A 25,097-nucleotide genomic window follows, 5' to 3' on the forward strand; every position below is an offset into this window, starting at 1 on the left:
TTTGGGATTGATACAGGGCTATGGAAAGAGAGCGGGGCAGTGGGATTACTTTGGGGATTGATACAGGGCTATGGGGAGAGATAGGGGCAGTGGGATTACTTTGGGGATTGATACAGGGCTATGGGGAGAGAGTGGGGCAGTGGGATTAGTTTGGGGATTGATACAGGGCTATGGGGAGAGAGCGGGGCAGTGGGATTAGTTTGGGGATTGATACAGGGCTATGGGGAGAGAGCGGGGCAGTGGGATTAGTTTGGGGATTGATAGAGGGCTATGGGGAGAGATCGGGGCATTGGGATTAGTTTGGGATGGATACAGGGCTATGGGGAGAAAGCAGGGCAGTGGGATTAGTTTGGGGATTGATACAGGGCTATAGGGAGAGATCGGGGCATTGGGATTAGTTTGGGATGGATACAGGGCTATGGGGAGAGAGCGGGGCAGTGGGATTATTTTGGGGATTGTTACTGGGCTATGGGGAGAGAGTGAAGCAGTGGGATTAGTTTGGGGATTGATACAGGACTATGGGGAGAGACAGGGACAGTGGGATTAGTTTGGGATTGATACAGGGCTATGGGGAGAGATCGGGGCAGTGGGATTAGTTTGGGATGGATACAGGGCTATGGGTAGAGAGCGGGGCAGTGGGATTAGTTTGGGGATTGATACAGGGCTATGGGGAGAGAGCGGGTCAGTGGGATTAGTTTGGGGATTGATACAGGGCTATGGGGAGAGATCGGGGCATTGGGATTAGTTTGGGATGGATACAGGGCTAGGGGAGAGAGCGGGGCAGTGGGATTAGTTTGGGGATTGATACAGGGCTATGGGGAGAGAGCGGGGCAGTGGGATTAGTTTGGGGATTGATACAGGGCTATTGGGAGAGAGCTGGGCATTGAGATTAGTTTGGGATTCATACAGGGCTATGGAAAGAGAGCGGGGCAGTGGGATTAGTTTGGGGATTGATACAGGGCTGTGGAAAGAGAGCGGGACAGTGGGATTAGTTTAGGATTGATACAGGGCTATGGGGAGAGAGTTGGGCATTGAGATTAGTTTGGGGATTGATACAGGGCTCTGGGGGAGAGCGGGACAGTGGGATTAGTTTGGGATTGATACCGGGCTATGGGGAGAGATCGGGGCATTGGGATTAGTTTGGGATGGATACAGGGCTATGGGGAGAGAGCGGGGCAGTGGGATTAGTTTGGAGATTGATACAGGGCTATGGGGAGAGAGTGGGGCAGTGGAATTAGTTTGGGGATTGATACAGGGCTATGGGGAGAGATAGGGGCAGTGGGATTAGTTTGGGGATTGATACAGGGCCATGGGGAGAGAGCAGGGCAATGAGATTAGTTTCGGGGATCGACACAGGGCTCTGGTGAGATCGCGGGGCAGTGGGATTAGTTTGGGGATTGATACAGGGCAATGGGGAGAGAGCGGGGCAGTCGGATTAGTTTGCGATTGATACTGGGCAATGGGGAGAGAGTGGGACAGTGGGATTAGTTTGGGGATTGATACAGGGCTATGGGGAGAGAGCGGGGCAGTGGGATTTGTTTGGGGATTGATACAGGGCTATGGGGAGACAGCGGGGCAGTGGGATTAGTTTGGGGATTGATACAGGGCTATGGGGAGAGAGCTGGGCATTGAGATTAGTTTGGGATTGATACAGGGCTATGGAAAGAGAGCGGGGCATTGGGATTAGATTGGTGAATGATACAGGGCTATGGGGAGAGATAGGGGCAGTGGGATTAGTTTGGGGATTGATACAGGGCTATGGGGAGAAAGCAGGGCAGTGCGATTAGTTTGGGGATTGATACAGGGCTATGGGGAGAGATCAGGGCAATGGTATTAGTTTGGGATGGATACAGGGCTATGGGGAGAGAGCGGGGCAGTGGAATTAGTTTGGGGATTGACACAGGGTTATGGGGAGAGATAGGGGCAGTGGGATTAGTTTGGGGATTGATACAGGGCTATGGGGAGAGAGCAGGGCAGTGGGATTAGATTGGGGATTGATACAGGGCAATGGGGAGAAAGCAGGGCAGTGGGATTAGTTTGGGGATTGATAGAGGGCTATGGGGAGAGATCGGGGCATTGGGATTAGTTTGGGATGGATACAGGGCTATGGGGAGAAAGCAGAGCAGTGGGATTAGTTTGGGGATTGATACAGGGCTATAGGGAGAGATCGGGGCATTGGGATTAGTTTGGGATGGATACAGGGCTATGGGGAGAGAGCGGGGCAGTGGGATTATTTTGGGGATTGTTACTGGGCTATGGGGAGAGAGTGGAGCAGTGGGATTAGTTTGGGGATTGATACAGGGCTATGGGGATAGAGCGGGGCAGTGGGATTAGTTTGGGGATTGATACAGGACTATGGGGAGAGACCGGGACAGTGGGATTAGTTTGGGATTGATACAGGGCTATGGGGAGAGATCGGGGCAGTGGGATTAGTTTGGGATGGATACAGGGCTATGGGTAGAGAGCGGGGCAGTGGGATTAGTTTGGGGATTGATACAGGGCTATGGGGAGAGAGCGGGTCAGTGGGATTAGTTTGGGGATTGATACAGGGCTATGGGGAGAGATCGGGGCATTGGGATTAGTTTGGGATGGATACAGGGCTAGGGGAGAGAGCGGGGCAGTGGGATTAGTTTGGGGATTGATACAGGGCTATGGGGAGAGAGCGGGGCAGTGGGATTAGTTTGGGGATTGATACAGGGCTATTGGGAGAGAGCTGGGCATTGAGATTAGTTTGGGATTCATACAGGGCTATGGAAAGAGAGCGGGGCAGTGGGATTAGTTTGGGGATTGATACAGGGCTGTGGGGAGAGAGCGGGGCGGTGGGATTTGTTTGGGGATTGATACAGGGCTATGGGGAGACAGCGGGGCAGTGGGATTAGTTTGGGGATTGATACAGGGCTATGGGGAGAGAGCTGGGCATTGAGATTAGTTTGGGATTGATACAGGGCTATGGAAAGAGACCGGGGCAGTGGGATTAGATTGGTGAATGATACAGGGCTATGGGGAGAGATAGGGGCAGTGGGATTAGTTTGGGGATTGATACAGGGCTATGGGGAGAATGCAGGGCAGTGCGTTTAGTTTGGGGATTGATACAGGGCTATGGGGAGAGATCGGGGCAATGGTATTAGTTTGGGATGGGTACAGGGCTATGGGGAGAGAGCGGGGCAGTGGAATTAGTTTGCGGATTGATACAGGGTTATGGGGAGAGATAGGGGCAGTGGGATTAGTTTGGGAATTGATACAGGGCTATGGGGAGAGAGCGGTGCAGTGGGATTAGATTGGGGATTGATACAGGGCAATGGGGAGAAAGCAGGGCAGTGGGATTAGTTTGGGGATTAATACAGGGCTAAGGGGAGAGATTGGGGGAATGGGATTAGTTTGGGATGGATACAGGGCTATGGGGAGAGAGCGGGGCAGTGGGATTAGTTTGGGGATTGATACAGGGCTGTGGGGGAGAGCGGGACAGTGGGATTAGTTTAGGATTGATACAGGGCTATGGGGAGAGAGTTGGGCATTGAGATTAGTTTGGGGATTGATACAGGCCTCTGGGGGAGAGCGGGACAGTGGGATTAGTTTGGGATTGATACAGGGCTATGGGGAGAGATCGGGGCATTGTGATTAGTTTGGGATGGATACAGGGCTATGGGGAGAGAGCGGGGCAGTGGGATTAGTTTGGGGATTGATACAGGGCTATGGGGAGAGAGCGGGGCAGTGGGATTAGTTTGGAGATTGATACAGGGCTATGGGGAGAGAGCGGGGCAGTGGGATTAGTTTGGGGCTTGATACAGGGCTATGGGGAGAGAGTTGGGCATTGAGATTAGTTTGGGATTGATAAAGGGCTATGGAAAGAGAGCGGGGCAGTGGGATTACTTTGGGGATTGATAGAGGGCTATGGGGAGAGATCGGGGCATTGGGATTAGTTTGGGATGGATACAGGGCTATGGGGAGAGAGCGGGGCAGTGGAATTAGTTTGGGGATTGATACAGGGCTATGGGGAGAGATAGGGGCAGTGGGATTAGTTTGGGGATTGATACAGGGCTATGGGGAGAAAGCAGGGCAGTGGGATTAGTTTGGGGATTGATACAGGGCTATGGGGAGAGATCGGGGCAATGGGATTAGTTTGGGATGGATACAGGGCTATGGGGAGAGAGCGGGGCAGTGGGATTAGTTTGGGGATTGATACAGGGCTGTGGGGGAGAGCGGGACAGTGGGATTAGTTTAGGATTGATACAGGGCAATGGGGAGAGAGCTGGGCATTGAGATTAGTTTGGGATGGATACAGGGCTATGGGGAGGGAGCGGGGCAGTGGGATTAGTTTGGGGATTGATACAGGGTTATGGGGAGAGAGCGGGGCAGTGGGATTAGTTTGGGGATTGATACAGGGCTATGGGGAGAAAGCAGGGCAGTGGGATTAGTTTGGGGATTGATACAGGGCTATGGGGAGAGATCGGGGCAATGGGATTAGTTTGGGATGGATACAGGGCTATGGGGAGAGAGCGGGGCAGTGGGATTAGTTTGGGGATTGATACAGGGCTGTGGGGGAGAGCGAGACAGTGGGATTAGTTTAGGATTGATACAGGGCTATGGGGAGAGAGTTGGGCATTGAGATTAGTTTGGGGATTGATACAGGGCTGTGGGGGAGAGCGGGACAGTGGGATTAGTTTGGGATTGATACAGGGCTATGGGGAGAGATCGGGGCATTGGGATTAGTTTGGGATGGATACAGGGCTATGGGGAGAGAGCGGGGCAGTGGGATTAGTTTGGGAATTGATACAGGGCTATGGGGAGAGAGCGGGGCAGTGGGATTAGTTTGGAGATTGATACAGGGCTATGGGGAGAGAGCGGGGCAGTGGGATTAGTTTGGGGATTGATACAGGGCTATGGCGAGAGAGCGGGACAGTGGGATTAGTTTGGGGCTTGATACAGGGCTTTGGGGAGAGAGTTGGGCATTGAGATTAGTTTGGGATTGATACAGGGCTATGGAAAGAGAGCGGGGCAGTGGGATTAGTTTGGGGATTGATACAGGGCTATGGGGAGAGATAGGGGCAGTGGGATTAGTTTGGGGATTGATACACGGCTACGGGGAGAAAGCAGGGCAGTGGGATTAGTTTGGGGATTGATACAGGGCTATGGGGAGATATCGGGGCAATGGGATTAGTTTGGGATGGATACAGGGCTATGGGGAGAGAGCGGGGCAGTGGGATTAGTTTGGGGATTGATACAGGGCTGTGTGGGAGAGCGGGACAGTGGGATTAGTTTAGGATTGATACAGGGCTATGGGGAGAGAGTTGGGCATTGAGATTAGTTTGGGGATTGATACAGGGCTGTGGGGGAGAGCGGGACAGTGGGATTAGTTTGGGATTGATACAGGGCTATTGATAGAGAGCGGGTCAGTGGGATTAGTTTGGGGATTGATACAGGGTTATGGGGAGAGAGCGGGGCAGTGGGATTAGTTTGGGGATTGATACAGGGCTATGGGGAGAGAGCGGGGCAGTGGGATTAGTTTGGGGATTGATACAGGGCTATTGGGAGGTTGCGGGGTAGTGGGATTAGTTTGGGGATTGATACAGGGCTATGGGGAGAGAGCGGGGCAGTGGGATTAGTTTGGGGATTGATACAGGGCTGTGGGGAGTGAAGCGATGATGTAGGTGTTACTCACCATCCTCATGGGAACCCGGTAGATGTGCCCCCTACACCTGACCTTGACGGTAATCTCGCGCGGTGTGTTGGGCACAGCTGGTAAAACACCCACTAGAACCACATCATCGGAGTCACAGTGCATCCTGCCCCTTATTGGTGAGGAGTGGAATGCCTCCAGCTCCCTCAGGTTCCTGTCTGCTTCCCTTTAACCATGGGAGAGAGGGAGGGAGAGAGAGAGAGAGAGAGAGAGAGGGGTTGGGGGAGAGGAAAAAGAGAGAGTGAGTGGGGGTTGGGGAGAGATACAAATTAAATCAAGAAGAACAAATACGCACTTCAGGCAAGGCACTGTAAACAAGGTGGGGGGAGTAAATGCAGGGCGTGCCAGAAACCCACCCTGTCATATCACAGAAGTGTTTAAAAAGGGAAATGAAGAGGTGAGGAGACAGCGAGTACCAGAATCACAGGATGATACAGCTCAGGAGGCAGTATATCGAAGGTGCGGCAGACGAAGGGGAAAGAGAGGGGGACCGAGAGAGAGGGAGAGAGGGGAACAGAGAGAGAGGAAGAGAGGGGGACAGAGAGAGAGGAAAAGAGGGGGACAGAGAGAGAGGGGGGACAGAGAGAGAGGAAGAGAGGAGGACAGAGAGAGAGGGACAGAGGGGGACAGAGAGAGAGAGGAAGAGAGGGGGACAGAGAGAGAGAGGAAGAGAGGGTGACAGAGAGAGAGGGGACAGAGAGAGAGGAAGAGAGGGGGACAGAGAGAGAGAGGAAGTGAGGGGGACAGAGAGAGAGGAAGAGAGGGGGAAAGAGAGAGAGGAAGAGAGGGGGACAGAGAGAGAGGAAGAGAGGGGGAAAGAGAGAGAGGAAGAGAGGGGGAAAGAGAGAGAGGAAGAGAGGGGGACAGAGAGAGAGGAAGAGAGGGGGAAAGAGAGAGAGGAAGAGAGGGTGACAGAGAGAGAGGGGACAGAGAGAGAGGAAGAGAGGAGGATAGAGAGAGAGGGACAGAGAGAGAGGGAGAGATGGGGAAAGAGAGAGAGGAAGAGAGGAGGACAGAGAGGGAGCGACAGAGGGGGACAGAGAGAGAGGGAGAAAGGAGGACAGAGAGAGAGGGAGAGAGGGGGACAGAGAGAGAGAGGGGACAGAGAGAGAGGAAATGAAGGGGACAGAGAGACAGGAAGAGAGGGGTACAGAGAGAGAGGGACAGAGAGAGAGGAAGAGAGGGGGACAGAGAGAGAGAGGAAGAGAGGGGGACAGAGAGGAAGAGAGGGGAACAGAGAGAGAGGAAGAGAAGGGGACCGAGAGAGAGCGAGAGAGGGGGACCGAGAGAGAGGGAGAGAGGGGGAAAGAGAGAGAGGAAGAGAGGGGGACAGAGAGAGAGGGAGACCGAGAGAGAGGGAGAGAGGGGGACAGAGAGAGAAGGAGAGAGCGGGACAGAGAGAGAGGGAGAGAGGGGGACAGAGAGAGAGGGATAGAGGGGGACAGAGAGAGAGGGAGAGAGGGGACAGAGAGAGAGGAAGAGAGGGGGACAGAGAAAGAGGGAGAGAGAGAGCGAGAAGAAGAGAGGAGGACAGAGAGAGAGGGAGAGAGGGAGACATAGAGAGAGGGCGACAGAGAGAGAGGAAGAGAGGGAGACAGAGAGAGAGGAAGAGAGGGGGACAGAGAGAGAGGAAGAGAGGGGGACAGAGAGAGGAAGAGTGGGGGACAGAGAGAGGAAGAGTGGGGGACAGAGAGAGGAAGAGTGGGGGACAGAGCGACAGGAAGAGAGGGGAACAGTGTGAGGAAGAGAGGGGGAGAGAGAGAGAGGAAGAGAGGGGGAGAGAGAGAGAGGAAGAGAGGGGGACAGAGAGAGAGGATGAGAGGGGGACAGAGAGAGAGGAAGAGAGGGGGACAGAGAGAGAGGAAGAGAGGGGGACAGAGAGAGAGCAAGAGAGGGGGACAGAGAGAGAGCAAGAGAGGGGGACAGAGAGAGATGAAGACAGGGGGACAGAGAGAGAGGAAGAGGGGGACAGAGAGAGAGGGGGACAGAGAGAGAAGAGAGGGGCACAGAGAGAAAAGAAGAGAGGGGGACAGAGAGAGAGGAAGAGAGGGGGACAGAGAGACAGGGAGAGAGGGGGACAGAGAGAGAGGAAGAGAGGGGGACAGAGAAAGAGGGAGAGAGAGAGAGAGAGAAGAAGAGAGGGGGACAGAGAGAGAGGGACAGAGAGAGAGGAAGAGAGGGGGACAGAGAGAGAGGGAGAGAGGGGGACAGGGAGAGAGGGAGAGAGGGTGACAGAGAGAGGGATACAGAGAGAGAGGAAGAGAGGGGGAAAGAGAGAGAGGAAGAGACGGGGACAGAGAGAGAGGAAGAGAGGAGGACAGAGAGAGATAAGATCGGGGGAAGAGAGGGGGAGAGAGAGAGAGGAAGAGAGGGGGACAGAGAAAGAGGGAGAGAGAGAGAGAGAGAAGAAGAGAGGGGGACAGAGAGAGAGGGAGAGAGGGAGACAGAGAGAGAGGGCGACAGAGAGAGAGGAAGAGAGGGGGACAGAGAGAGAGGAAGAGAGGGGGACAGAGAGAGAGGAATAGAGGGGGACAGAGAGAGAGGAAGAGAGGGGGACAGAGAGAGAGGAAGAGAGGGGGACAGAGAGAGAGGAAGAGAGGGGGACAGAGCGAAAGGAAGAGAGGGGGACAGACAGAAAGGAAGAGAGGGGGACAGAGAGAGAGGGGGACAGAGAGAGAGTAAGAGAGGGGGACAGAGAGAGAGGAAGAGAGGGGGACAGAGAGTGGGAGAGAGGGGGACAGAGATAGAGGGAGAGAGGTGGACAGAGAGGGAAGGAGAGAGGGAGACAGAGAGAGAGGAGGACAGAGACAGAGGAAGAGAGGGGGACAGAGAGAGAGGGAGAGATGGAGACATAGAGAGAGGGGGACACAGAGAGGGGGAAAGAGAGAGAGGAAGAGAGGGGGACAGAGAGAGAGCGGGACAGAGAGAGAGGGAGAGAGGTGGACAGAGAGAGAGGGAGAGAGGGAGACAGAGAGAGAGGAAGAGAGTGGGACAGAGAGAGGAAGAAAGGGGGGCAGAGAGAGAGGAAAAGAGGGGGGCAGAGAGAGAGGAAGATAGGGGGGCAGAGAGAGAGGAAGAGAGGGGGGCATAAAGAGAGGAAGAGAGGGGGGCAGAGAGAGAGGAAGAGAGGGGGGCAGAGAGAGAGGAAGAGAGGGGGGCAGAGAGAGAGGAAGAGAGGGGGGCAGAGAGAGAGGAAGAGAGGGGGGCAGAGAGAGAGGAAGAGGGGACAGAGAGAGAGGAAGAGAGGGGGACAGAGAGAGGGGGACAGAGAGAGGGGGACAGAGAGAGAAGAAGAGAGGGGGACAGAGAGAAAAGAAGAGAGGGGGACAGAGAGAGAGGAAGAGAGGGGGACAGAGAGAGAGGAAGAGAGGGGTACACAGAGAGAGAGGAAGAAAGAGAGACAGCGAGAGAGGAAGAGAGGGGGACAGAGAGAGAGGAAGAGAGGGGGGCAGAGAGAGAGGGAGAGAGGGGGGCAGAGAGAGAGGGAGAGAGAGAGACAAAGAGAGAGGGGGACAGAGAGAGAGGCAGAGAGGGGGACAGAGAGAGAGGAAGAGAGGGGGACAGAGAGAGAGAGGAAGAGAGGGGGATAGAGAGAGAGGAAGGGAGGGGGACAGAGAGAGAGGAAGAGAGGGGGACAGAGAGAGAGGAAGAGAGGGGGACAGAGAGAGAGGAAGAGAGGGGGACAGAGAGAGAGAGGAAGAAAGAGAGACAGCGAGAGAGGAAGAGAGGGGGCCAGAGAGAGAGGAAGAGAGGGGGCCAGAGAGAGAGGAAGAAAGGGGGCCAGAGAGAGAGGAAGAGAGGGGGCCAGAGAGAGAGGAAGAGAGGGGGCCAGAGAGAGAGGAAGAGAGGGGGACAGAGAAAGAGGGAGAGAGAGAGACAAAGAGAGAGGGGGACAGAGAGAGAGGCAGAGAGGGGGACAGAGAGAGAGGAAGAGAGGGGGACAGAGAGAGAGGAAGAGAGGGGGACAGAGAGAGAGGTAGAGAGGGGGACAGAGAGAGAGGAAGAGAGGGGGACAGAGAGACAGGGAGAGAGGGGGACAGAGAGAGAGGGAGAGAGAGAGAGAGGGGGACAGAGAGAGAAGAAGAGAGGGGGACAGAGAGAGAGGGAGAGAGGGCGACATAGAGAGAGGGCGACAGAGAGAGAGGAAGAGAGGGAGACAGAGAGAGAGGAAGAGAGGAGGACAGAGAGAGGAAGAGAGGGGGCCAGAGAGAGAGGAAGAGAGGGGGCCAGAGAGAGAGGAAGAGAGGGGGACAGAGAGAGAGGAAGAGAGGGGGACAGAGAGAGAGGAAGAGAGGGGGACAGAGAGAGAGGAAGAGAGGGGGACAGAGAGAGAGGAAGAGAGGGGGACAGAGAGAGGGGGATAGAGAGGGAGGAAGAGAGGCCGACAAAGAGAGAGGACGAGAGGGGGACAGAGAGAGAGGACGAGAGAGAGACAAAGAGAGAGGGGGACAGACAGAGAGGAAGAGAGGGGGACAGAGAGAGAGGAAGAGAGGGGGACAGAGAGAGAGGAAGAGAGGGGGACAGAGAGAGAGAGAGAGAGGGGGACAGAGAGAGAGGGAGATAGGGGGACAGAGAGAGAGCGGGACAGAGAGAGAGGGGGACAGAGAGAGAGGGGGACAGAGAGAGAGGGGGACAGAGAGAGAGGAAGAGGGGAACAGAGAGAGAGGAAGAGAGGGGGACAGAGAGAGAGCGGGACAGAGAGAGAGGGGGACAGAGAGAGAGGAAGAGAGGAGGACAGAGAGAGAGAGAGAGGGGGACAGAGAGAGAGGGGGACAGAGAGAGAGGGGGACAGAGAGAGAGGGGGACAGAGAGAGAGGAAGAGGGGAACAGAGAGAGAGGAAGAGAGGGGGACAGAGAGAGAGCGGGACAGAGAGAGAGGGGGACAGAGAGAGAGGGGGACAGAGAGAGAGGAAGAGGGGAACAGAGAGAGAGGAAGAGAGGGGGACAGAGAGAGAGGGGGACAGAGAGAGAGGAAGAGGGGAACAGAGAGAGAGGAAGAGAGGGGGACAGAGAGGGACAGAGAGAGAGGGGGAGAGAGAGAGAGGAAGAGAGGGGGACAGAGAGAGAGGAAGAGAGGAGGACAGAGAGAGAGAGAGAGAGGGGGACAGAGAGAGAGGGGGACAGAGAGAGAGGGGGACAGAGAGAGAGGGGGACAGAGAGAGAGGAAGAGGGGAACAGAGAGAGAGGAAGAGAGGGGGACAGAGAGAGAGCGGGACAGAGAGAGAGGGGGACAGAGAGAGAGGGGGACAGAGAGAGAGGAAGAGGGGAACAGAGAGAGAGGAAGAGAGGGGGACAGAGAGAGAGAGAGAGAGGGGGACAGAGAGGGACAGAGAGAGAGGGGGAGAGAGAGAGGGGGAGAGAGAGAGAGGAAGAGAGGGGGACAGAGAGAGAGGGAGTGATGGAGAGAGAGAGAGAGGGGAATACAGAGAGAGGGGGACAGAGAGAGAGGAAGAGAGGAGGACAGAGAGACAGGGAGAGAGGGGGACAGAGAGAGAGGAAGAGAGGGGGACAGAGAGAGAGGAAGAGAGGGGGACAGAGAGAGAAGAAGAGAGGGGGACAGAGAGAGAGGGGGACAGAAAGAGAAGAAGAGAGGGGGACAGAGAGAAAAGAAGAGAGGGGGACAGAGAGAGAGGAAGAGAGGGGGACAGAGAGAGAGGGGGACAGAGAGAGAAGAAGAGAGGGGGACAGAGAGAGAGGGAGAGAGGGAGACATAGAGAGAGGGCGACAGAGAGAGAGGAAGAGAGGGGGACAGAGAGAGAGAGGAAGAAAGAGAGACAGAGAGAGAGGAAGAGTGGGGGACAGAGAGAGAGGAAGAGAGGGGGACAGAGAGAGAGGAAGAGAGGAGGACAGAGAGGGAGGAAGAGAGGGGGACAGAGAGAGGGGGATAGAGGGGGACAGAGAGAGAGGAAGAGAGGGGGACAGAGAGAGAGGAATAGAGGGGGACAGAGAGAGAGGGAGAGAGGGGGACAGAGAGAGGGGGATAGAGGGGGACAGAGAGAGAGGGAGAGAGAGGAACAGAGAGAGAGGAAGACAGGGGGACAGAGAGAGTAAGAAAGGGGGACACAGAGAGTGGAAGAGAGGGGTATAGAGAGGGAGGAAGAGAGGCCGACAAAGAGAGAGGACGAGAGGGGGACAGAGAGAGAGGACGAGAGAGAGACAAAGAGAGAGGGGGACAGAGAGAGGCAGAGAGGGGGACAGAGAGAGAGGAAGAGAGGGGGACAGAGAGAGAGGAAGAAAGGGGGACAGAGAGGGAAGAAGAGAGGGGGACAGAGAGAGAGGAAGAGAGGGGGAAAGAGAGAGAGAGAGGGACAGAGAGAGAGGAAGAGAGGGGGACAGAGAGAGAGAGGAAGATAGAGAGACAGAGAGAGAGGAAGAGAGGGGGACAGAGAGAGAGGAAGAGAGTGGGACAGAGAGAGAGGAAGAGAGGGGGACAGAGAGAGAGGAAGAGAGGGGGACAGAGAGAGAGGAATAGTGGGGGACAGAGAGAGAGGGAGAGAGGGGGACAGAGAGAGGGGGATAGAGGGGGACAGAGAGAGAGGGAGAGAGAGGAACAGAGAGAGAAAAAGACAGGGGGACAGAGAGAGTAAGAAAGGGGGACACAGAGAGTGGAAGAGAGGGGTATAGAGAGGGAGGAAGAGAGGCCGACAAAGAGAGAGGACGAGAGGGGGACAGAGAGATAGGACGAGAGAGAGACAAAGAGAGAGGGGGACAGAGAGAGAGGAAGAGAGGGGGACAGAGAGAGAGGGGGACAGAGAGAGAGGAATAGAGGGGGACAGAGAGAGAGGAAGAAAGGGGAACAGAGAGAGGGGAAGAGAGGGGGACAGAGAGAGAGGAAGAGAGGGGGACAGAGAGAGAGGAAGAGAGGGGGACAGAGAGAGAGGGAAATGGGGGACAGAGAGAGAGGGGGACAGAGAGAGAGGGGGACAGAGAGAGCGGAAGAGGGGAACCGAGAGAGAGGAAGAGGGGAACAGAGAGAGAGGAAGAGAGGGGGACTGAGAGAGAGAGAGGGGGACAGAGAGGGACAGAGAGAGGGGGGACAGAGAGAGAGGAAGAGAGGGGGACAGAGAGAGAGGGAGTTATGGAGATAGAGAGAGAGGGGAATACAGAGAGAGGAGGACAGAGAGAGAGGAAGAGAGGGGGACAGAGAGAGAGGAAGAGAGGGGGACAGAGAGAGAGGGAGAGAGGGGGACAGAGAGAGAGGGAGAAAGGGTGACAGAGAGAGAGGGACAGAGAGAGAGGAAGAGAGGGGGACAGAGAGAGAGGGAGAGAGGGGGACAGAGAGAGAGGAAGAGAGGAGGACAGAGAGAGAGGAAGAGAGGGGGACAGAGAGAGAGGAAGAGAGGGGGACAGAGAGAGAGGAAGAGAGGGGGACAGAGAGAGAGGAAGAGAGGGGGACAGAGAGAGAGGAAGAGAGGGGGACAGAGAGAGAGGAAGAGAGGGGGACAGAGAGAGAGGAAGAGAGGGGGACAGAGAGAGAGGAAGAGAGGGGGACAGAGAGAGAGGAAGAGAGGGGGACAGAGAGAGAAGAAGAGAGGGGGACAGAGAGAGAGGAAGAGAGGGGGACAGAGAGAGAGGAAGAGAGGGGGACAGAGAGAGAGGAAGAGAGGGGGACAGAGAGAGAGGAAGAGAGGGGGACAGAGAGGAAGAGAGGGGGGCAGAGAGAGAGGAAGAGAGGGGGGCAGAGAGAGAGAGAGGAAGAGAGGGGGATAGAGAGAGAGGAAGGGAGGGGGACAGAAAAAGAGGGAGAGAGACAGACAAAGAGATAGGGGGACAGAGAGAGAGAGACAGAGAGGGAAACAGAGAGAGGGGGGGACAGAGACAGAGGAAGAGAGGGGGACAGAGAGAGAGGGAGAGATGGAGACATAGAGAGAGGGGGACACAGAGAGGGGGAAAGAGAGAGAGGAAGAGAGGGGGACAGAGAGAGATCGGGACAGAGAGAGAGGGAGAGAGGGACACAGAGAGAGAGGAAGAGAGGGGGACAGAGAGAGAGGGGAATACAGAGAGAGGGGGGCAGAGAGAGAGGAAGAGAGGGGGACAGAGAGAGAGGAAGAGAGGGGGACAGAGAGAGAGGGGGACAGAGAGAGAGAGGGGGACAGAGAGAGAGGAAGAGAGGGGGACGGAGAGAGAGGAAGAGAGGGGGACAGAGAGAGAGGAAGAGAGGGGGACAGAGAGAGAGGAAGAGGGGAACAGAGAGAGAGGAAGAGGGGAACAGAGAGAGAGAGAGGAAGAGAAGGGGACAGAGAGAGAGAGGAAGAAAGAGAGACAGAGAGAGAGGAAGAGAGGGGGACAGAGAGAGAGAGAGAGAGGGGGACAGAGAGAGAGAGAGAGAGGGGGACAGAGAAAGAGGGAGAGAGGGGGACAGAGAGAGAGGAAGAGGGGAACAGAGAGAGAGGAAGAGGGGAACAGAGAGAGAGAGAGGAAGAGAAGGGGACAGAGAGAGAGAGGAAGAAAGAGAGACAGAGAGAGAGGGAGAGAGGGGGACAGAGAGAGAGGAAGAGAGAGGGACAGAGAGAGAGGAAGAGAGGGGGACAGAGAGAGAGGAAGAGAGGGGGACAGAGAGAGAGGAAGAGAGGGGGACAGAGAGAGAGGAAGAGAGGGGGACAGAGAGAGAGGAAGAGAGGGGGACAGAGAGAGGGGGATAGAGAGGGAGGAAGAGAGGCCGACAAAGAGAGAGGACGAGAGGGGGACAGAGAGAGAGGACGAGAGAGAGACAAAGAGAGAGGGGGACAGACAGAGAGGAAGAGAGGGGGACAGAGAGAGAGGAAGAGAGGGGGACAGAGAGAGAGGAAGAGAGGGGGACAGAGAGAGAGAGAGAGAGGGGGACAGAGAGAGAGGGAGATAGGGGGACAGAGAGAGAGCGGGACAGAGAGAGAGGGGGACAGAGAGAGAGGGGGACAGAGAGAGAGGGGGACAGAGAGAGAGGAAGAGGGGAACAGAGAGAGAGGAAGAGAGGGGGACAGAGAGAGAGCGGGACAGAGAGAGAGGGGGACAGAGAGAGAGGAAGAGAGGAGGACAGAGAGAGAGAGAGAGGGGGACAGAGAGAGAGGGGGACAGAGAGAGAGGGGGACAGAGAGAGAGGGGGACAGAGAGAGAGGAAGAGGGGAACAGAGAGAGAGGAAGAGAGGGGGACAGAGAGAGAGCGGGACAGAGAGAGAGGGGGACAGAGAGAGAGGGGGACAGAGAGAGAGGAAGAGGGGAACAGAGAGAGAGGAAGAGAGGGGGACAGAGAGAGAGGGGGACAGAGAGAGAGGAAGAGGGGAACAGAGAGAGAGGAAGAGAGGGGGACAGAGAGGGACAGAGAGAGAGGGGGAGAGAGAGAGAGGAAGAGAGGGGGACAGAGAGAGAGGAAGAGAGGAGGACAGAGAGAGAGAGAGAGGGGGACAGAGAGAGAGGGGGACAGAGAGAGAGGGGGACAGAGAGAGAGGGGGACAGAGAGAGAGGAAGAGGGGAACAGAGAGAGAGGAAGAGAGGGGGACAGAGAGAGAGCGGGACAGAGAGAGAGGGGGACAGAGAGAGAGGGGGACAGAGAGAGAGGAAGAGGGGAACAGAGAGAGAGGAAGAGAGGGGGACAGAGAGAGAGAGAGAGAGAGGGGGACAGAGAGGGACAGAGAGAGAGGGGGAGAGAGAGAGGGGGAGAGAGAGAGAGGAAGAGAGGGGGACAGAGAGAGAGGGAGTGATGGAGAGAGAGAGAGAGGGGAATACAGAGAGAGGGGGACAGAGAGAGAGGAAGAGAGGAGGACAGAGAGACAGGGAGAGAGGGGGACAGAGAGAGAGGAAGAGAGGGGGACAGAGAGAGAGGAAGAGAGGGGGACAGAGAGAGAGGAAGAGAGGGGGACAGAGAGAGAGGGGGACAGAAAGAGAAGAAGAGAGGGGGACAGAGAGAAAAGAAGAGAGGGGGACAGAGAGACAGGAAGAGAGGGGGACAGAGAGACAGGGAGAGAGGGGGACAGAGAAAGAGGGAGAGAGAGAGAGAGGGGGACAGAGAGAGAAGAAGAGAGGGGGACAGAGAGAGAGGGAGAGAGGGAGACATAGAGAGAGGGCGACAGAGAGAGAGGAAGAGAGGGGGACAGAGAGAGAGAGGAAGAAAGAGAGACAGAGAGAGAGGAAGAGTGGGGGACAGAGAGAGAGGAAGAGAGGGGGACAGAGAGAGAGGAAGAGAGGAGGACAGAGAGGGAGGAAGAGAGGGGGACAGAGAGAGGGGGATAGAGGGGGACAGAGAGAGAGGAAGAGAGGGGGACAGAGAGAGAGGAATAGAGGGGGACAGAGAGAGAGGGAGAGAGGGGGACAGAGAGAGGGGGATAGAGGGGGACAGAGAGAGAGGGAGAGAGAGGAACAGAGAGAGAGGAAGACAGGGGGACAGAGAGAGTAAGAAAGGGGGACACAGAGAGTGGAAGAGAGGGGTATAGAGAGGGAGGAAGAGAGGCCGACAAAGAGAGAGGACGAGAGGGGGACAGAGAGAGAGGACGAGAGAGAGACAAAGAGAGAGGGGGACAGAGAGAGAGGCAGAGAGGGGGACAGAGAGAGAGGAAGAGAGGGGGACAGAGAGAGAGGAAGAAAGGGGGACAGAGAGGGAAGAAGAGAGGGGGACAGAGAGAGAGGAAGAGAGGGGGAAAGAGAGAGAGAGAGGGACAGAGAGAGAGGAAGAGAGGGGGACAGAGAGAGAGAGGAAGAAAGAGAGACAGAGAGAGAGGAAGAGAGGGGGACAGAGAGAGAGGAAGAGAGTGGGACAGAGAGAGAGGAAGAGAGGGGGACAGAGAGAGAGGAAGAGAGGGGGACAGAGAGAGAGGAATAGTGGGGGACAGAGAGAGAGGGAGAGAGGGGGACAGAGAGAGGGGGATAGAGGGGGACAGAGAGAGAGGGAGAGAGAGGAACAGAGAGAGAGGAAGACAGGGGGACAGAGAGAGTAAGAAAGGGGGACACAGAGAGTGGAAGAGAGGGGTATAGAGAGGGAGGAACAGAGGCCGACAAAGAGAGAGGACGAGAGGGGGACAGAGAGATAGGACGAGAGAGAGACAAAGAGAGAGGGGGACAGAGAGAGAGGAAGAGAGGGGGACAGAGAGAGAGGGGGACAGAGAGAGAGGAATAGAGGGGGACAGAGAGAGAGGAAGAAAGGGGAACAGAGAGAGGGGAAGAGAGGGGGACAGAGAGAGAGGAAGAGAGGGGGACAGAGAGAGAGGAAGAGAGGGGGACAGAGAGAGAGGGAAATGGGGGACAGAGAGAGAGGGGGACAGAGAGAGAGGGGGACAGAGAGAGCGGAAGAGGGGAACCGAGAGAGAGGAAGAGGGGAACAGAGAGAGAGGAAGAGAGGGGGACTGAGAGAGAGAGAGGGGGACAGAGAGGGACAGAGAGAGGGGGGACAGAGAGAGAGGAAGAGAGGGGGACAGAGAGAGAGGGAGTTATGGAGATAGAGAGAGAGGGGAATACAGAGAGAGGAGGACAGAGAGAGAGGAAGAGAGGGGGACAGAGAGAGAGGAAGAGAGGGGGACAGAGAGAGAGGGAGAGAGGGGGACAGAGAGAGAGGGAGAAAGGGTGACAGAGAGAGAGGGACAGAGAGAGAGGAAGAGAGGGGGACAGAGAGAGAGGGAGAGAGGGGGACAGAGAGAGAGGAAGAGAGGAGGACAGAGAGAGAGGAAGAGAGGGGGACAGAGAGAGAGGAAGAGAGGGGGACAGAGAGAGAGGAAGAGAGGGGGACAGAGAGAGAGGAAGAGAGGGGGACAGAGAGAGAGGAAGAGAGGGGGACAGAGAGAGAGGAAGAGAGGGGGACAGAGAGAGAGGAAGAGAGGGGGACAGAGAGAGAGGAAGAGAGGGGGACAGAGAGAGAGGAAGAGAGGGGGACAGAGAGAGAAGAAGAGAGGGGGACAGAGAGAGAGGAAGAGAGGGGGACAGAGAGAGAGGAAGAGAGGGGGACAGAGAGAGAGGAAGAGAGGGGGACAGAGAGAGAGGAAGAGAGGGGGACAGAGAGGAAGAGAGGGGGGCAGAGAGAGAGGAAGAGAGGGGGGCAGAGAGAGAGAGAGGAAGAGAGGGGGATAGAGAGAGAGGAAGGGAGGGGGACAGAAAAAGAGGGAGAGAGACAGACAAAGAGATAGGGGGACAGAGAGAGAGAGACAGAGAGGGAAACAGAGAGAGGGGGGGACAGAGACAGAGGAAGAGAGGGGGACAGAGAGAGAGGGAGAGATGGAGACATAGAGAGAGGGGGACACAGAGAGGGGGAAAGAGAGAGAGGAAGAGAGGGGGACAGAGAGAGATCGGGACAGAGAGAGAGGGAGAGAGGGACACAGAGAGAGAGGAAGAGAGGGGGACAGAGAGAGAGGGGAATACAGAGAGAGGGGGGCAGAGAGAGAGGAAGAGAGGGGGACAGAGAGAGAGGAAGAGAGGGGGACAGAGAGAGAGGGGGACAGAGAGAGAGAGGGGGACAGAGAGAGAGGAAGAGAGGGGGACGGAGAGAGAGGAAGAGAGGGGGACAGAGAGAGAGGAAGAGAGGGGGACAGAGAGAGAGGAAGAGGGGAACAGAGAGAGAGGAAGAGGGGAACAGAGAGAGAGAGAGGAAGAGAAGGGGACAGAGAGAGAGAGGAAGAAAGAGAGACAGAGAGAGAGGAAGAGAGGGGGACAGAGAGAGAGAGAGAGAGGGGGACAGAGAGAGAGAGAGAGAGGGGGACAGAGAAAGAGGGAGAGAGGGGGACAGAGAGAGAGGAAGAGGGGAACAGAGAGAGAGGAAGAGGGGAACAGAGAGAGAGAGAGGAAGAGAAGGGGACAGAGAGAGAGAGGAAGAAAGAGAGACAGAGAGAGAGGAAGAGAGGGGGACAGAGAGAGAGGAAGAGAGAGGGACAGAGAGAGAGGAAGAGAGGGGGACAGAGAGAGAGGAAGAGAGGGGGACAGAGAGAGAGGAAGAGAGGGGGACAGAGAGAGAGGAAGAGAGGGGGACAGAGAGAGAGGAAGAGAGGGGGACAGAGAGAGGGGGATAGAGAGGGAGGAAGAGAGGCCGACAAAGAGAGAGGACGAGAGGGGGACAGAGAGAGAGGACGAGAGAGAGACAAAGAGAGAGGGGGACAGACAGAGAGGAAGAGAGGGGGACAGAGAGAGAGGAAGAGAGGGGGACAGAGAGAGAGGAAGAGAGGGGGACAGAGAGAGAGAGAGAGAGGGGGACAGAGAGAGAGTAGGGGGACAGAGAGAGAGCGGGACAGAGAGAGAGGGGGACAGAGAGAGAGGGGGACAGAGAGAGAGGGGGACAGAGAGAGAGGGGGACAGAGAGAGAGGAAGAGGGGAACAGAGAGAGAGGAAGAGAGGGGGACAGAGAGAGAGCGGGACAGAGAGAGAGGGGGACAGAGAGAGAGGAAGAGAGGAGGACAGAGAGAGAGAGAGAGGGGGACAGAGAGAGAGGGGGACAGAGAGAGAGGGGGACAGAGAGAGAGGGGGACAGAGAGAGAGGAAGAGGGGAACAGAGAGAGAGGAAGAGAGGGGGACAGAGAGAGAGCGGGACAGAGAGAGAGGGGGACAGAGAGAGAGGGGGACAGAGAGAGAGGAAGAGGGGAACAGAGAGAGAGGAAAAGAGGGGGGCAGAGAGAGAGGAAGAGAGGGGGGCAGAGAGAGAGGAAGAGAGGGGGGCATAAAGAGAGGAAGAGAGGGGGGCGAGAGAGGAAGAGAGGGGGGCGAGAGAGGAAGAGAGGGGGGCGAGAGAGGAAGAGAGGGGGGCGAGAGAGGAAGAGAGGGGGGCGAGAGAGGAAGAGAGGGGGACAGAGAGAGAGGAAGAGAGGGGGACAGAGTGAGGGGGACAGAGAGAGAAGAAGAGAGGGGGACAGAGAGAAAAGAAGAGAGTGGGACAGAGAGAGAGGAAGAGAGGGGGACAGAGAGAGAGGAAGAGAGGGGTACACAGAGAGAGAGGAAGAAAGAGAGACAGCGAGAGAGGAAGAAAGAGAGACAGCGAGAGAGGAAGAGAGGGGGACAGAGAGAGAGGAAGAGAGGGGGGCAGAGAGAGAGGGAGAGAGGGGGGCAGAGAGAGAGGGAGAGAGAGAGACAAAGAGAGAGGGGGACAGAGAGAGAGGCAGAGAGGGGGACAGAGAGAGAGGAAGAGAGGGGGACAGAGAGAGAGAGGAAGAGAGGGGGATAGAGAGAGAGGAAGGGAGGGGGACAGAGAGAGAGGAAGAGAGGGGGACAGAGAGAGAGGAAGAGAGGGGGACAGAGAGAGAGGAAGAGAGGGGGACAGAGAGAGAGAGGAAGAAAGAGAGACAGCGAGAGAGGAAGAGAGGGGGACAGAGAGAGAGGAAGAGAGGGGGGCAGAGAGAGAGGGAGAGAGGGGGGCAGAGAGAGAGGGAGAGAGAGAGACAAAGAGAGAGGGGGACAGAGAGAGAGGCAGAGAGGGGGACAGAGAGAGAGGAAGAGAGGGGGACAGAGAGAGAGAGGAAGAGAGGGGGATAGAGAGAGAGGAAGGGAGGGGGACAGAGAGAGAGGAAGAGAGGGGGACAGAGAGAGAGGAAGAGAGGGGGACAGAGAGAGAGGAAGAGAGGGGGCCAGAGAGAGAGGAAGAGAGGGGGACAGAGAAAGAGGGAGAGAGAGAGACAAAGAGAGAGGGGGACAGAGAGAGAGGAAGATAGGGGGACAGAGAGAGAGGAAGAGAGGGGGACAGAGAGAGAGGAAGAGAGGGGGGCAGAGAGAGAGGAAGAGAGGGGGACAGAGAGACAGGGAGAGAGGGGGACAGAGAAAGAGGGAGAGAGAGAGAGAGGGGGACAGAGAGAGAAGAAGAGAGGGGGACAGAGCGAGAGGGAGAGAGGGAGACATAGAGAGAGGGTGACAGAGAGAGAGGAAGAGAGGGAGACAGAGAGAGAGGAAGAGAGGAGGACAGAGAGAGGAAGAGAGGGGGCCAGAGAGAGAGGAAGAGAGGGGGCCAGAGAGAGAGGAAGAGAGGGGGACAGAGAGAGAGGAAGAGAGGGGGACAGAGAGAGAGGAAGAGAGGGGGACAGAGAGAGGGGGATAGAGAGGGAGGAAGAGAGGCCGACAAAGAGAGAGGACGAGAGGGGGACAGAGAGAGAGGACGAGAGAGAGACAAAGAGAGAGGGGGACAGACAGAGAGGAAGAGAGGGGGACCGAGAGAGAGGAAGAGAGGGGGACAGAGAGAGAGGAAGAGAGGGGGACAGAGAGAGAGGAAGAGAGGGGGACAGAGAGAGGGGAATACAGAGAGAGGGAGGCAGAGAGAGAGGAAGAGAGGGGGACAGAGAGAGAGGAAGAGAGGGGGACAGAGAGAGAGAGGGGGACAGAGAGAGAGGAAGAGAGGGGGACAGAGAGAGAGGAAGAGAGGGGGACAGAGAGAGAGGAAGAGAGGGGGACAGAGAGAGAGGGGGACAGAGAGAGAGAGGGGGACAGAGAGAGAGGAAGAGAGGGGGACAGAGAGAGAGGAAGAGAGGGGGACAGAGAGAGAGGAAGAGAGGGGGACAGAGAGAGAGGAAGAGAGGGGGACAGAGAGAGAGGAAGAGAGGGGGACAGAGAGAGAGGAAGAGAGGGGGACAGAGAGAGAGGAAGAGAGGGGGACAGAGAGAGAGGAAGGGAGGGGGACAGAGAGAGAGAGAGAGGGGGACAGAGAAAGAGGGAGAGAGGGGGACAGAGAGAGAGGAAGAGGGGAACAGAGAGAGAGGAAGAGGGGAACAGAGAGAGAGAGAGGAAGAGAAGGGGACAGAGAGAGAGAGGAAGAAAGAGAGACAGAGAGAGAGGAAGAGAGGGGGACAGAGAGAGAGGAAGAGAGAGGGACAGAGAGAGAGGAAGAGAGGGGGACAGAGAGAGAGGAAGAGAGGGGGACAGAGAGAGAGGAAGAGAGGGGGACAGAGAGAGAGGAAGAGAGGGGGACAGAGAGAGAGGAAGAGAGGGGGACAGAGAGAGAGGGGGACAGAGAGAGAGGGGGACAGAGAGAGAGGGGGACAGAGAGAGAGGAAGAGGGGAACAGAGAGAGAGGAAGAGAGGGGGACAGAGAGAGAGCGGGACAGAGAGAGAGGGGGACAGAGAGAGAGGGGGACAGAGAGAGAGGAAGAGGGGAACAGAGAGAGAGGAAGAGAGGGGGACAGAGAGAGAGAGAGAGAGGGGGACAGAGAGGGACAGAGAGAGAGGGGGAGAGAGAGAGAGGAAGAGAGGGGGACAGAGAGAGATGAAGAGAGGGGGACAGAGAGAGAGGAAGAGAGGGGGAGAGAGAGAGAGGAAGAGAGGGGGACAGAGAGAGAGGAAGAGAGGGGGACAGAGAGAGAGGAAGAGAGGGGGACAGAGAGAGAGGAAGAGAGGGGGAGAGAGAGAGAGGAAGAGAGGGGGACAGAGAGAGAGGAAGAGAGGGGGACAGAGAGAGAGGAAGAGAGGGGGACAGAGAGAGAGGGGGACAGAAAGAGAAGAAGAGAGGGGGACAGAGAGAAAAGAAGAGAGGGGGACAGAGAGACAGGAAGAGAGGGGGACAGAGAGACAGGGAGAGAGGGGGACAGAGAAAGAGGGAGAGAGGGGGACAGAGAGAGAGGAATAGAGGGGGACAGAGAGAGAAGAAGAGAGGGGGACAGAGAGAGAGGGTGAGAGGGGGACAGAGAGAGAGAGGAAGAAAGAGAGACAGAGAGAGAGGAAGAGAGGGGGACAGAGAGAGAGGAAGAGAGGGGGACAGAGAGAGAGAGGAAGAAAGAGAGACAGAGAGAGAGGAAGAGAGGGGGACAGAGAGAGAGGAAGAGAGGGGGACAGAGAGAGAGAGGAAGAAAGAGAGACAGAGAGAGAGGAAGAGAGGGGGACAGAGAGAGAGGAAGAGAGGGGGACAGAGAGAGAGGAAGAGAGGGGGACAGAGAGAGAGGAAGAGAGGGGGACAGAGAGAGAGGGGGACAGAGAGAGAGAGGGGGACAGAGAGAGAGGAAGAGAGGGGGACAGAGAGAGAGGAAGAGAGGGGGACAGAGAGAGAGGGGGACAGAAAGAGAAGAAGAGAGGGGGACAGAGAGAAAAGAAGAGAGGGGGACAGAGAGACAGGAAGAGAGGGGGACAGAGAGACAGGGAGAGAGGGGGACAGAGAAAGAGGGAGAGAGAGAGAGAGGGGGACAGAGAGAGAAGAAGAGAGGGGGACAGAGATGGAGGGAGAGAGGGAGACATAGAGAGAGGGCGACAGAGAGAGAGGAAGAGAGGGGGACAGAGAGAGAGAGGAAGAAAGAGAGACAGAGAGAGAGGAAGAGAGGGGGACAGAGAGGGAGGAAGAGAGGGGGACAGAGAGAGAGGAAGAGAGGGGGACAGAGAGAGAGGAATAGAGGGGGACAGAGAGAGAGGGAGAGAGGGGGACAGAGAGAGGGGGATAGAGGGGGACAGAGAGAGAGGGAGAGAGAGGAACAGAGAGAGAGGAAGACAGGGGGACAGAGAGAGTAAGAAAGGGGGACACAGAGAGTGGAAGAGAGGGGTATAGAGAGGGAGGAAGAGAGGCCGACAAAGAGAGAGGACGAGAGGGGGACAGAGAGAGAGGACGAGAGAGAGACAAAGAGAGAGGGGGACAGAGAGAGAGGCAGAGAGGGGGACAGAGAGAGAGGAAGAGAGGGGGACAGAGAGAGAGGAAGAAAGGGGGACAGAGAGGGAAGAAGAGAGGGGGACAGAGAGAGAGGAAGAGAGGGGGACAGAGAGAGAGAGGGACAGAGAGAGAGGAAGAGAGGGGGACAGAGAGAGAGAGAGGAAGAAAGAGAGACAGAGAGAGAGGAAGAGAGGGGGACAGAGAGGGAGGAAGAGAGGGGGACAGAGAGAGGGGGATAGAGGGGGACAGAGAGAGAGGGAGAGAGAGGAACAGAGAGAGAGGAAGACAGGGGGACAGAGAGAGTAAGAAAGGGGGACACAGAGAGTGGAAGAGAGGGGTATAGAGAGGGAGGAAGAGAGGCCGACAAAGAGAGAGGACGAGAGGGGGACAGAGAGATAGGACGAGAGAGAGACAAAGAGAGAGGGGGACAGAGAGAGAGGCAGAGAGGGGGACAGAGAGAGAGGAAGAAAGGGGGACAGAGAGAGAAGAGAGGGGGACAGAGAGAGAGGAAGAGAGGGGGACAGAGAGAGCGAGGGACAGAGAGAGAGGAAGAGAGGGGGACCGAGAGAGAGGAAGAGAGGGGGACAGAGAGAGAGGAATAGAGGGGGACAGAGAGAGAGGAAGAAAGGGGAACAGAGAGAGGGGAAGAGAGGGGGACAGAGAGAGAGGAAGAGAGGGGGACAGAGAGAGAGGAAGAGAGGGGGACAGAGAGAGAGGGAAATGGGGGACAGAGAGAGAGGGGGACAGAGAGAGCGGAAGAGGGGAACAGAGAGAGAGGAAGAGGGGAACAGAGAGAGAGGAAGAGAGGGGGACTGAGAGAGAGAGAGGGGGACAGAGAGGGACAGAGAGAGGGGGGACAGAGAGAGAGGAAGAGAGGGGGACAGAGAGAGAGGGAGATATGGAGATAGAGAGAGAGGGGAATACAGAGAGAGGGGGACAGAGAGAGAGGAAGAGAGGGGGACAGAGAGAGAGGAAGAGTGGGGGACAGAGAGAGAGAGGGAGAGAGGGGGACAGAGAGAGAGGGAGAAAGGGTGACAGAGAGAGAGGGACAGAGAGAGAGGAAGAGAGGGGGACAGAGAGAGAGGGAGAGAGGGGGACAGAGAGAGAGGAAGAGAAGGGGACAGAGAGAGAAGAAGAGAGGGGGACAGAGAGAGAGGAAGAGAGGGGCACAGAGAGAGAGGAAGAGAGGGGGACAGAGAGAGAGGAAGAGAGGGGGACAGAGAGAGAGGAAGAGAGGGGGACAGAGAGAGAAGAAGAGAGGGGGACAGAGAGAGAGGAAGAGAGGGGGACAGAGAGAGAGGAAGAGAGGGGGACAGAGAGAGAGGAAGAGAGGGGGACAGAGAGAGAGGAAGAGAAGGAGACAGAGAGGAAGAGAGGGGGACAGAGAGAGAGAGGAAGAGAGGGGGGCAGAGAGAGAGAGAGGAAGAGAGGGGGATAGAGAGAGAGGAAGGGAGGGGGACAGAAAAAGAGGGAGAGAGACAGACAAAGAGATAGGGGGACAGAGAGAGAGAGACAGAGAGGGAAACAGAGAGAGAGGGGGACAGAGACAGAGGAAGAGAGGGGGACAGAGAGAGAGGGACAGATGGAGACATAGAGAGAGGGGGACACAGAGAGGGGGAAAGAGAGAGAGAGGGGGACAGAGAGAGAGGAAGAGAGGGGAACAGAGAGAGATCGGGACAGAGAGAGAGGGAGAGAGGGACACAGAGAGAGAGGAAGAGAGGGGGACAGAGAGAGAGGAAGAGAGGGGGACAGAGAGAGAGGGGGACAGAGAGAGAGAGGGGGACAGAGAGAGAGGAAGAGAGGGGGACAGAGAGAGAGGAAGAGAGGGGGACAGAGAGAGAGGAAGAGAGGGGGACAGAGAGAGAGAGAGAGAGGGGGACAGAGAAAGAGGGAGAGAGGGGGACAGAGAGAGAGGAAGAGGTGAACAGA

At 56.5% G+C, this 25,097-nt stretch overlaps 1 protein-coding gene across 1 annotated transcript in view; it reads right to left on the minus strand.

The window, feature by feature from the left end:
- The window catches only part of LOC121274845 (nuclear factor of activated T cells 2 interacting protein), a 300,955-nt gene that overhangs the window by 57,312 nt on the left and 218,546 nt on the right, over window positions 1-25,097 (minus strand). The window contains exon 6 of the mRNA XM_041182216.1: window positions 5,660-5,843. Within this exon, the coding sequence (XP_041038150.1) occupies window positions 5,660-5,843 (184 nt within the window). The remainder of the gene's footprint in view (window positions 1-5,659; window positions 5,844-25,097) is intronic.

This window comes from Carcharodon carcharias, assembly GCF_017639515.1.
Source record: "Carcharodon carcharias isolate sCarCar2 chromosome 38 unlocalized genomic scaffold, sCarCar2.pri SUPER_38_unloc_8, whole genome shotgun sequence".
NCBI lineage: Eukaryota > Metazoa > Chordata > Chondrichthyes > Lamniformes > Lamnidae > Carcharodon > Carcharodon carcharias.